General features: G+C 29.4%; 1 protein-coding gene across 1 annotated transcript in view; it reads right to left on the reverse strand.

Moving 5' to 3' along the window:
- The window catches only part of gukh (GUK-holder), a 150,129-nt gene extending 137,762 nt beyond the window's left edge, over positions 1-12,367 (reverse strand). Inside the window, exon 1 of the mRNA XM_065515700.1 lies at positions 11,365-12,367. Coding sequence (XP_065371772.1) covers positions 11,365-12,256 — 892 coding nt within the window. The 5' untranslated portion in view covers positions 12,257-12,367. The remainder of the gene's footprint in view (positions 1-11,364) is intronic.
- Between the last annotated feature and the right edge of the window lie 721 nt (positions 12,368-13,088).

Genomic DNA, 13,088 nt, shown 5'->3' on the forward strand with positions numbered 1-13,088 from the left:
ATTGTTTAGCTTTATGTAATGTAAATGTAAAGAATGGAGAGCTTCTTTTTAATAGATATAAATAAAGTGGTATTGGTTTTTGGATTTTCTTTTAAATTGAGTTTAATAAGAATGTTAGTGATGTGTAAACAAGCTTGAAATGAAACAATTGCTATCGATAAAGTTCAATAGGAAATTTGTTTTAAAATTAAAATAATTACAGAAAACTTCATAGATATTTGATTGAAAAGAAATAGCAGGAGTATTTTGTAATGCTACTCTTTGAGTAGCATAGATAAATACATTATACATAATTGTAGAAGGTAGAATCACTAGGGAGTTTTCAATATTTACGCCTATAACGTCAAACTTTGATTTTGATTTTTTTCATATTTTTTTATGTTTGACGTTACAAGAATTGTATAATTGAGAATTTATTTTCTACTGAGTATACCTTATATTGTTGTGTCATGGATAAATACACATAGATCGGAAACTCTCCTGTCAAAGACCTAACTCAGTTGTCATAAACCTGTGGTGAGAATGTATTAAGGAGTGAGATCGAAAAATTCTTAACACACGTTTTTCATTACATTTTTTAACCCAAGTATTATTTGAATTTTTTTTTGATCAAGTTACCTTTGAAAAACATGTCAGTTATTATGTGTAATGTCAATTATATTAATTTTTTTGTTAATCTGATTAAAATGAGTGACCAGAAAAAAGTGCGTACTGAAATTATTAAATATTTTCAACAAAACCCAACTTGGTCTTACAAAAAGTTGGCCAAGCATACAAAGGTCTGCCGTCAAACTGTTTCCAATGTTATTAAACAGTACCGGGAGAACTTGTCAGTTGATAGAAAACCTGGTTCAGGTAGAAGGAATGGTCCACATGATGTTTCTAAAGCCAAAAAAATAGAACGCATTTTCAAAAGAGCTCCCAACACATCCGGTAGGAAAGCAGCCCGGTTAGCTCAGTGCTCGGACTATTTGGTACGAAAAGTTAAAGCTAATGCAGGTTTAAAAACATACAAGGCTCAAAAAGTTCCTGACAGGAACGCTACTAAAAATTTAGAGGCCAAAAACAGAGCACGGAAATTGAAGTCAAGTTTTATAAAAAAATATTCTTGCTGCATAATGGATGACGAAACGTATGTTCTGGCAGATTTTTCGCAACTTCCAGGTCAAAAATTTTATGTTGCTGATGCTCGAGGGAATGTTGAAGAAAAGTTTAGGACCCAAAAGCAGACAAAATTTCCCAGAAAGTTCTTGGTATGGCAAGCAATATGCAGTTGCGGCAAAAGAAGCCACTCATTTGTTACAACGGGCTCTATAAATACCGAAATTTACATCAAGGAATGTTTACAAAAAAGGCTGCTTCCATTCATAAGACTTCATAATGTGTCCACTTATTTTTGGCCTGACTTGGCATCCTGTCACTATGGCAAACAAGCCCTTGAGTGGTACAAGAACAATAATGTGGTATTTGTACCAAGAGAGGCAAATCCTCCAAACTGCCCGGAGCTAAGGCCAGTGGAGAGATATTGGGCTCTTGTTAAAAGAGAATTGAAGAGTACAAAAAAGGTGTCCAAAAGTGTGGTAGATTTTAAACGGAGATGGACTACATGTTCGAGCAAAGTGACAGAAAGCACTATAAAAACGTTAATGGAAGGGTTTCCGAAAAAGGTTCAAAATTTCATCACTAGTGATTAAAACTATAAAAATAATTTTTTTTGTAAATTGTAATAATAATTTCAATCAAATAAAAAAAAAATTAAAGCTGTAAGTTTAGTGGTTTCTTTTTTATAAACATATATGTATGTTAAGAATTTTTCGATCTCACTCCTTAGTAAAAAAGCTAATATATGAAAACAAAAACAACAATTATATGTGTGATTATTGTGAGTAATTTTTCAGTTTGAGTTTATTCTAGTTTTGCTCACATCATAGAGAAACATAGAGCGGAAACTAGAAAAAAACTCAAACAAAAAATTACCCAAAATAATCACACATACAAGTGTTGTTTATACATAATATTTCTCACCACTTAGCTTTCTGACATCTGAGTCAGGTCTTTGACAGGAGGGTCTCCGCTCTATATCTATTTCCTATGTCACATATATACGGTTACCGTGTGAATTCAATACCCTAGTGAGATAATTAAACACATCAAAATACATACTTCAAATTTTAATTTCGATATGATTTTTTAGAGTTAGAGTTAGGTAATTTTTCACTAACATGTGGTTAGAGTTAGGTAATGTTCTAAAATATTAGGATTACTTATTATATGTACTTTGATTTATACTTAAAGATATTTAGTTTTTGAGAGTTGTTTTCTTTTTGCATCAAAATTTTTTTTATTGAAAATATAATAAATGACAACAGCTGTGAAATATTGTTATTTTTTTTGTTGTGACTTCTTTTTGGCATTCTTGGTGAAATATTTATTAAAAGACAACAAGTATGTAAATGTTAAGTCAATGACTTTTTACAGTTTAAATTACTTAAATATTAAGTTTATATTTAAAATACAAAAATGAAAAAACATGTGTATATTTCCTTTATTAAAGCCCTTTTTTCTTAATAAAAAATGTTTAAACAATTCTTTTTATTTTAACATAATTAATCATGAGTTTTTTTTTATTCTTTTCAGGCATATGTTTTTAAAAATTTCAACACACTTGTTTACATTTTTGTTTTTCTCCACTGTGGCAAACAAAAGAAAAATACTTTTGGCTACAAAAAAAAAAATTGTAATTGTAGCACAAAAAATTGTGTTTCCTTCATGATTATTTTTATTACCTTCAAAACTAAGATACAAAGTGTTGGTGTTTGTCTCTTTTGGTTTTTAGTTTTCTTTTGTCAGTACCTTCTATATTGTCTTTCCTCAAATCTTCAAGATAAATATTACTTGATTATTTGGTTGAAATGCGTGTGCCATAAAGTATTTCAAAATACCGAAATTGTATACGAAACAAATAAACAACAACTTGCTCAAATATGTATGTACGTTTAATATTTATACAATGTACTTTGTAAATATAACTTAAATTGTTTTGTTTAACTAAACAAAACAACACAAATTTCAAAAACAAAACAAAATATGTATGTATGTACCTTTAAAAGCCAAAAATAAAAAGTTGTTGTTTTGTTAAACCTCAAACTTCATTCTTGTGTAAACAAATGAAGTTAAGGAGAACTAAAAACATAATTTTTATGATTGACAAGATACGATTACAAAATTATTCCATAGAATTTTATTTTAGCAGCAATTACTTAAATATTTCTGAAACTTTGGCAATAAAAAATATAATTTTGTTAAATATTACTTTATTTACTGGATAATTCCATTTTTGTAACAGATAATTTCATAAATTTTGTAAAATTTTGCATCATAACATAAAACAGTTATCGTTTATTTGTCATCTCTAGCAAAAACAAAAATTAACATCTCTACGTAGTGCTGCCATATTGCATAACTAATGCTGCCAGAAGATTTTTGCAAGAAAAACAGCAATTTTAAAACAATTGAACATTTTTTAAGATAAATAAAACAAACAATTATTTATCTTTAGAAAACTGGGAAAGTTCTGTATTTATGTTTGTAAAAATGCGATTTTCTTGTTTTGATTTTACTTTTAGCTATATTCTTTGAAAAATATTAAAGTTTTGCAACTTTTTTTTTGGGAAAATTTAATTTAAAATTTTTTTTTTCAATTTATCTTTTTCTATTGTTCAAAAAACAACATTTGTTAACTTTTTTATTAAATAAAACATCCTATACGGTTGGCTGGTTTTCAACCGAAAATGGTAGTTAAAGTTAAAATTAAACCACCACACATAAACATTATCGTAACATTTTACATACAATAAATAAAAATACCAGTGAACAATAAAATTAAACACTGGCTAATAAAAAATTAACGTATACAAATATTTCTATACATACTTTAAAAGTAATTAAAATGATAATATTGTGGGGGGAAAAAGAGGAAGAGAAACAAATAGTAAAAAACATAGGTAAATTAACATAAATGAATACATATGTTGAAATTCTAATTGAAAGGTTACACATTATTGTGTTAATGACCGAGAATTATTGAATAAAATATGTACAATATACATACGAGTAGCTATATCAATTAGTTTTGCACACAAGTTCAGAACAGAAAAATGGCTTATTCTGAAAAATTTTGTATTATTTAATTGTAAACATGAGAAAAAAGTGCCGCTGAAGCACAACGATTGCTCACCAAAGCTTATGGAGAATGTGTTTCATCGGTTTTAAAGTGTGATCCGTGTCGAAATCACAACTTTGGAACCGCACAAACCCTCTATCGCACGTTAAAACCGATGGAATACATTCACCATAAGCTTTGGTGTGCTTCAGCTGTACTTTTTGTATACCTTCACCTTCGTGAAAACGGTATATATAAGTTTGTAATTTCCACAATATAATTTTCCGACCCTACAAATTGTATATATTCTGGATCCTTATAGATAGCGGAGTCGAATAAGCCATTTCCGTCTGTCTGTCTGTTGAAATCAACTTTCCGAAGCCCCCAAATAACTTACATACACGATTCGGAATTCTTCCGGCTCGGTTGCTATTTAAAATCGAGAAAATTGGTCCACAAATGGCTGAGATATAAGGAAAAAACCAGGACAACCTCGATTTTTGACCTATATCTGGATTACTAAATCATTAATATAGACAATATGGATATCTAATGAAAGATATTTCAAAGACCTTTGCAACGACGTATGGGTCAAAATCGGAAAAAATATTTTTTTATCCGAATTTTTTTTTCACCGAAGTTTTTTTTCGCTAAATATTAAAAAAAAAGAAAAATTAAAACAATTGGAAAAAAATTTGTATCCAAAAAATTAAAAAAACAACTTTGGAAAAATAAATAAATTTTGTTTACCTAAAAATATTTAAAATTTTTATTTTGAAGTATAATTTCGTGAAGGTTATATAAGATTCGGCACAGTCTAATATAGATCTCTTACTTGTTTTAAATTAAAAAAGTAAAGCAAATATGCGGCACAAAAAATTTGACATTGTAGAAACAACAAAAAAACAAAAACCGCGTTCAGAAGTTAAGTCATACACCCAATACTATGACAGAAATCGGATACAGATCCATTTTCAGTAATGTTATGTATCCACAAGCTGAGCAAAATGTGCCCTTATTTTGGAGATTACAGCACGACAAAAACCCCTACACACACTTATAGGTTTGTAACCGAGTTTTGAAGTGTCCTGTCCACTCTCCAGATCTCATTCCCTTGACACCTAAGTTTCAATTTTTTTGTCAATAGCATAATAAATAATACTTGTTTCGTTTTTCTATTTTCAGAATATGTTTCAGAATTTAATCATGTTCATATTTTATTTGTTAAAATGTGTTAATAAAAGTATAAATTAATGAGCTACTACAAACATAAAAACTGTTTATTTTTTTATTTTCTACTTTTATTATCTACTAGTTGAATATTTGAAAAAGTTTCCATTGTATTGTCAACCACTGCATTTGTTTTCGGGAATTTCCTAATTACGTTGCAATTGAGCGACATATACCAGTAAAACTGTTTGTATTAAACATTAAATTACCACAAAATATTTTTTAATTGTTCTAATTTTCTTTTGGAAACAGGTGATTCAGCAGTTTTATTATATTCTTTACACATTTTCCATGAGTTTGCCAACAAGTAATTAACAAAAAATTTCATAAAACAGCTGCTGGTTTTCAGTCGTTTTTTGCAACATAAATATAATAAAAAGGTAACAAACATAGAAATTATTGGTCAGGGCAAGATGACTTTCAAGGAAACACGTGATGCATCATTTAAAAGGTTTACGTGCTTGAGTAAACCGAAAACCATCATCAAAAGAACTCAACGAAAGAAAAAACACACAAGAAAATGTTAAAGATCCTGTGCAAGAAAAGGGAAAATTGAAAAGAAAACGAAACAAAACAAAAAAGGCATAAAAATAATAAGCTGTAAAGGGCAGAGTGTAAGCAAATACCCTTAATGTTAAAGGTGGTGGGTATGGTGTTGCCAATTTGTAAATAGAATTTTTTAAAGTAAGGAAATATAAGAAAATAAAAACAAAAAACTTTGTTAAATAATCTATTAACCATAAAAAACATAAAATTTCATGGTATTATTATTTATTATTAAAATCGTATAGAATTTAGGTTAAATGTTGCCCATTTGAATTGTAGACATAATAAAATAGTAAACTTAGCAGTTTTATTCCCCTGCAGATTTAAATATTATATATATTTTTTAAAATATATAAAATAAACAAAACTAAAAATAGTCATAAATCTGTCTTAACAACTGTCAACACTAAATGCTTGTATGGCTAAGAAAAACATTTTGAAAATCTTTAAATCCCTATACAAAGTGAAAGAATGCACTGTCAAATTGTCTAGTCAAACACGCAACAAATGTCAAAATAATAACTTAAACACTTTATATTGCATTCTGACAAATCCCTTGCTCCTCCGCAAGAAAATTCATACATATTTTGTACATTTGCTGATATTATTTGGAAATATGTAATACAAAAACTACCGGCAAATGCAAAGTAATTGGAATTTAAAAATCTTTTTTATACCCATTTACTAAATATATATTAAAGATTTGTTGTTGTGCTTGTTCTGGGTATTTATGCAATCAACAGTTTTTATTTGGAGGGGATATTTTGTTGTTGTTGCTGCTATTGCAGTGTCAGAAGCCTGTCAATGAACGCCAAAATAAATTGAGCATTTTAAAATGCCATATAGTATAAATTTTCGGTTCTGTTTTTTTTGGAGCAACCAAAATAAATGCTTATAAAGCACGTTTCGTGAATAAGCGGCGAAGCAAAAAAATCTGTATGAGCACATATAAATAAATAAATAAAAATAACAGAAAAACGGCTATGAAAACATTTGCACTTAAGTAAGACATCACTTGAAAATCGTAATCGTATTTTCCTTTCTTTGGCATTTTCTAGTACGAGCAGTACTTGTGATGTGGTAAATTATAAACAAAATTTTAAATAATTTGATATTTTCAACTGAATAAATATATGTATAATAAATTATACTAGTCATTGGTTTACACAACAACATGTTGCCACAGTCAGTCTGAGAACAGAAGACTGACTGTTCAATGGAATTTTAATTGCAATAAATTTAAATTGTTATAAGAAACAAATTAAGCACAAAACAGAACGAAAAAGAACCCACGAAATAAAATTGTACAAATTGTTGACCTGTATTTAGCAACAAGTTGGAGTTGCCAATTTAGACGTTTAGTAAATATTTAATTAAACACAAAAGTGGAAAATGGTTTTATTTATTTAGTAACTGTAATTATTAAAGTGCATACTTAAGTTATTACAAAAAACATTTGTTTTATGAATTGCTAATTTAGCGTTTTAAGAATAAATCACAATGACAGGAATGGTGTTCATTTTTTAACGGTTCATATGCAGGATTGCCATAACTATCTTTTGAGGTTGGGTTAATTTGATAAGACGGTCACCCTAAGCATCTTGTTTCATGTCAGCAGCGTTACCAATTTTTTGCATTAGCTCTCCTTTAACTTCAATGACGTTATCCCGTTGCCCCATTTTCATCTCAAGTGACACAACTTTTGAAACCGATGTCTTGTGAATTTGCACCACGGATAGTAGTTTAGACACAATTTTTCAACAAGATCGGTCAAGAACTCTCTGAGTTAGATGGGGTCTAAATTTTACATTTTGGCCAAACAAGTGTTTTTCTTATTACCTATTGTTCTTAGCATAACTTGTCCCAAATAGTTTAGAAAGCTATTTTTCATCAATATTTGGAAAAAAATTGAACTTTGTCAAAATCAAAACTTTTTTCAAAATGCGCCTTTTTGACGTTTTGGCTAAACAGGTGTTTTTTTCATTCATGTAACTTAGAAAAATTTGACTGTATGTCTGTTGAAATCAACTTTCCGAATTTAACATAAAAATATTTTCAACAAAATTTTTTTCACAGAATTGTTTTTCATGAAAATTATTTTTAACAAAAATTGTTTTTAATCTTAATGTAAACCTTGGTGTAAAGCTCACGTTCTTGTTTTTCTCAATATAAGTAAATAAATGTAAATATTTGAATTTTTGGGAAAGTTTCCATTGTATTGTATAGCTCTGTATATCGCCCAAACATCTTCAAATGCTTAAACCTTCAAAAATTGTATTTCCAATTTCAATATTTTTTTAAATATTTCGAAATTGTTTATAAAAAAATAATTTAATTTAAATATACAGCATTATTCATAATAAATTTTGAAATTTACCAAAGGTTTATAAAATAAATTTTGTATGGAAACCTTTTATAAATTTAATAATTGATTATATGTATGTAGGTATATATTGGAGTAAAACTCTAAACCACTCAACTAAGAGAACCAGTTTCCGACATTTGTCTAAAAATTCACTTTTATTTGAAACAATGCTATAAAACAAATACTAGTTTATCGCATATTTTCCTATAAACCTATAAAAGCATTTTGTTAAAGATATTAAACAATTTAAAGTCATAAAAATACCACTTTAAGCCTTAATAGACACTTCAGAGTATTTATGTATGTTTGTACACTTGTTTTATCACAAGGTCGGTCAAAATTATAGGTTACAAATGGAAAATGTATAAGAAAAAAGATAAATCAACATTGTTATCTATCAATTAACATTACTTTTTTTTATTTTGTTTATTATTATATACATAAAAGTATTGAAAACAGCAAATTTAAGATAAAGAATTATCTCAACAATTTACGTCAATTGTTTTTAAAACAAAAAACAACAGAAAAAGTTAATGAGAAAAGCCATGTACTGCTTTTGTTTTGTGTACATTGGTATTCCTGTTAATTATATAGACATGAACAATTAGTAAATTTATGGTTAAAAGAGCTTTAACAAATTATCACATCATTCCAGCCGCCACCACCTCCCACCAAACGAACACTACACCCAACCAACTAAAAAAGAGTCATTTAGATAGTCATACTCACTGTGTGTCTGTCAGGCAATCAGCCAAATGTAACAAATTTAAAATGTAATTCAAGTAACAGAATATTTTGCAACAACTTCAGTGTTTAATTTTAATTTACGTTTTTTTTTACTTTGTTGTTTTTCTTTTCAACCATTCGTCACTTTACAATAACTTGATTTTTTCCACTGTTTAATGTTTATTTTGTGTAACACCCTCACATGCAGCGTAATGGGTATAATGAAAAAGGCCTGCGATGATTGCGTTAGATTAAGAAAAACTTGATTTGGCAACATTATTTAGAAGAGCCCTTAGAGATATTATGGACATATTACTATAAAACTTATCAGTATTGAGTATGTTTAACAGTTATTTGAGACGAATTTTATATCAATATCGATTTTTATATGGGCGCTATTTTAAATAGCTACCGAATCGGGTATATAACAAAAAGTCATCACGATCATTTTGAAAAAAAAAGTAAAGCAAAACTTCTTTGTCGTTTTTCTCAATTCCAGATTTTTGGATATGTATGTGCCAAATCAATAATAAGCCTAAATTGAATCATTCTTTAGTCGTTCATCGCCTTAATTGTGTTTTATATGAATGCTTTTCTTATGCTACTCCCAAAGTGTTAAATAGTACAATTTTGTTATTTTAGTTGCTTTATGCATGGAACACATTGAAGACAGCAGGCTACCAACTGCAATCTGTCAAAATTAGAATACACACGTTTATATGAAGACGATTCTTTTGACGACAGCACAGCTACACGACCACACGATTGCTTTTGCCGCTGTAGCCGAATTAAACTAATTTCTATTTCTGTCAGCTACAAAGCAGAAATAGTGTTGCTAATATAATAAAAAATGTAAATCAAATGAGTGCTTAAAAAAATATATTTTTTTTACTTAATTAAGAGAAGTTTTTGATAACCATATTGATGTAAATTAATAACAGGTACATAATTAATTATAACCATAAAGATATGTTTACTCAAAATAATTGTTTAAATCTTAATTACTTTGGAATTTTGTACGGTTATTTTTTATTAAAGTGGCACCACTGAATTATAAATCAGCTGTTTACTTTGTAGCTGTCGTCTTTAAAATAATTCAGTAGCTGCCACACGACTACAACTCCAGCCAGCAGAATTTGTGTTCGTGTAGTCGTGTAGCCTGCTGTCTTCAATGTGTTCAATGCATTACAATTAAGTTGTTGATTTTACTTCAAACCTCAAGTGAGTTCTTTCTGTAAGTGTAATTGAATTTTAAACAAGTTTTGCGGTGTGTACATTCGCTCCGCGCCTCACCACTATTTATTTTACTAGTTTTATTTACTCCTGGCAAACACAAAATAATGAAAGAAAAAATCGAGACGTGTTACAAAAACAAAAACAGGCCCAAAACTTAAGGTGGGTATTTGCGTTTTTCTATTGAATTGGAATTTTGCTTCGTTTAACTTAGAGTAGGGAACAAGAGCAACCAGCCAGGCTGAAAGACAGACATACAAAGACCACTAGCTAGCAAGTGCAAAAACTGAGTGTAGGTACGTTTTTCTACAGATAAGAACTTGCCGAAATGATTACGTGCTGATAACGTAATACTAACATTTGTTTTTTTTTTATTTTCATTTCTTTGTTAGTTTCTTCCTTCTCCTCTAGTACTCATATTTTGTTGGGAAACAAACGTGTGCCGCATTTATGAAATTAGTTTGAACTCAAGATACGTTGTAAACCTTTTTGTGTGATTATTAAATAGTGGCGTAATACTTAGTACATTGCGATAATGGTACATAATTTTTGTTTAATTACTAAACTGGAAAAATAACTCTATGCTACACCAAAAGTATGCAGGTGTTCTCATACATATATCTGTTCTTAATTCTGTTTTATTATAGTTCCATAGAGTTCGAAAATAGTTATATGGACCTATGTTGTTTTTCTCGATCACTTCAATTAGAACTTTATTTATTAGCAAATCCAGTGAAATAACGATATTCTTAACGTTACAACTTCAAATAATCATAACTATGTTATTATGAAATTTATTTTATTTTAAAGTGTTATTTTTTATATGTTTTGCTTTACAGAACAGAAGAGATTTGTTGAAAATCAACTAATTCATTTTGATTGAGTTGATCGTAACGCAATAAAATATTTGTTTCATATTTTAGGTGAAGAAGTAATTTTCTTATTAAAAAAAAAAAACTGTAGCTGACAGTTGGAGAGCATCCTAATAAAACTACCGCAATTCAAACGACTTTTACACATCTTTTTCTATTTAAAAAATAAAACTGATAACTTTGCTATGTTTAAAATATCTCCGAAAAAAACAAAATCAAATAATACTTACGAACTGTGACCGTTTTAGGATCGTACGCACTAACACGCCTCTCCACTGCGACGATTTTCTTTTGCACCACTCGCGCCCTATCGCCCACCGTCTGTAATTCCCGCTGCAAATCGTCAAATATATCGCTGGCTATCAGAACCAACGAGGCCAACTGCCTTAAGGCGTTACTTAAAGTAATATTACTAATTGAATCAAATTCATAGCCGGCCACAATTTTGGCAGAAGTTGGCGTTTGTGGTGTTTGCGGTGAACGTAAACGCTGATGCGACGAGGAACGTATCGCAGCAGTACCGCTGGCTGTTGAGGGCCGCGAAGTATGCGAACGGGTAGGTGAGGGAACGGTTGATAGAAATTCCACATGTTGTTTAAGTTTTTTCATGGGCATGGCGGGTGCCGGTGAGACGGGTGTAATAACACCATCATCTTCATGATCGGTGTTGTAGGAAAAACTCGAGGCAAACCCATTGGAATGGGGAACAATGGTAACTGAATGATCTGTGTTATCCGTGGAGCTTAAATCCAAACCATTTGAATTGTGTATGATGGCCGTGGTTATGGTAGTGGTTGAAGAGGATGAGGTTGATGTCGAAGATGGTGATTTTAAGCCACTGTTGTCCTTGACATTGCTACTGTTGTTATTGTTGTTTAATGTCCTTGATGAAAGCAATATGTCTTCCTGAGCTTGTTTATGTTTTTGCTCTCCGCCATTAAGAGATTCTTCTCTCAACTGTGGATTGGAGGCCGATGGTGGTAGTTGTTTATTGTTGATACAATTGTTGTTTTTACATTTGCCGGGTATGCATAGAAACTTGGTGGTTCTATTGCCTCCCGTTGCCGAGACACAAACTTGTGCAAGATTTACCGGTTGCACCACACGTTGAACAAACGGCATTTTTTTAGAAAAATTTCACACTCTGGTTTTTCTTTTATTTTAATGTTAATATAAACATTATAAAATTTTATATTTTTCTAAAATTATTAATAATAAATTTAATTAAAACATAACTACATATGTATGTACATATTTATTAATCACTGGCACTTAATTATTGCTTTAAATACTTTTTACACAATTTAACTCTTTCATCATTGATTTAATTTTTTTTCTTTATTAAAATCTTGACTATTTTAGTATTTTTTTTTTCTTAAATAATCATTTTTATCATAAAACCGGTAAAACCACTTTATCCATTTCAACTATCGAACGCATAAATCCTCCTTATTTCATCTCCTCATTCTTTTGTTGTTTTTTTTTACTTGTTTTGGTTTTGTTTTATTTTTATTATTTTTAGGCTCTTCTTATTTTCTACACCTTCATTTATGCTGCTTCATTATTATTATATGTATTGTTGGTGTTGTTGTTATAATCATCATATGCACATACACCGATACTAAAGTGATTTTAGCCTTTTTATTGTCGTTGCCGTCTTTAATGTAGTTGTTGTTAGCACAAAATTCCTTTACTAAATGATCTTGCACTTGAAACCTTTTTTGGGGTTTTTGTATTATTATTTTATATAAAAATGAACACTATATTTTATATAAACACTTTAAAATTATTTTAAATAATTTGTTAATAAGCTCTATTTTTAATAATTACACTACGAAATAAAATTTCATTCATAAACAAGTAAGTAATAAATAGTTATAAATTATAAGAATATCCCCTCTTCGCACTAAATTCGCTTGGTGTTGGTTTATTGCTAAAACAACAACTCGCGTTT

This window comes from Calliphora vicina, chromosome 1, assembly GCF_958450345.1.
Source record: "Calliphora vicina chromosome 1, idCalVici1.1, whole genome shotgun sequence".
Classification (NCBI taxonomy): Eukaryota; Metazoa; Arthropoda; class Insecta; order Diptera; family Calliphoridae; genus Calliphora; species Calliphora vicina.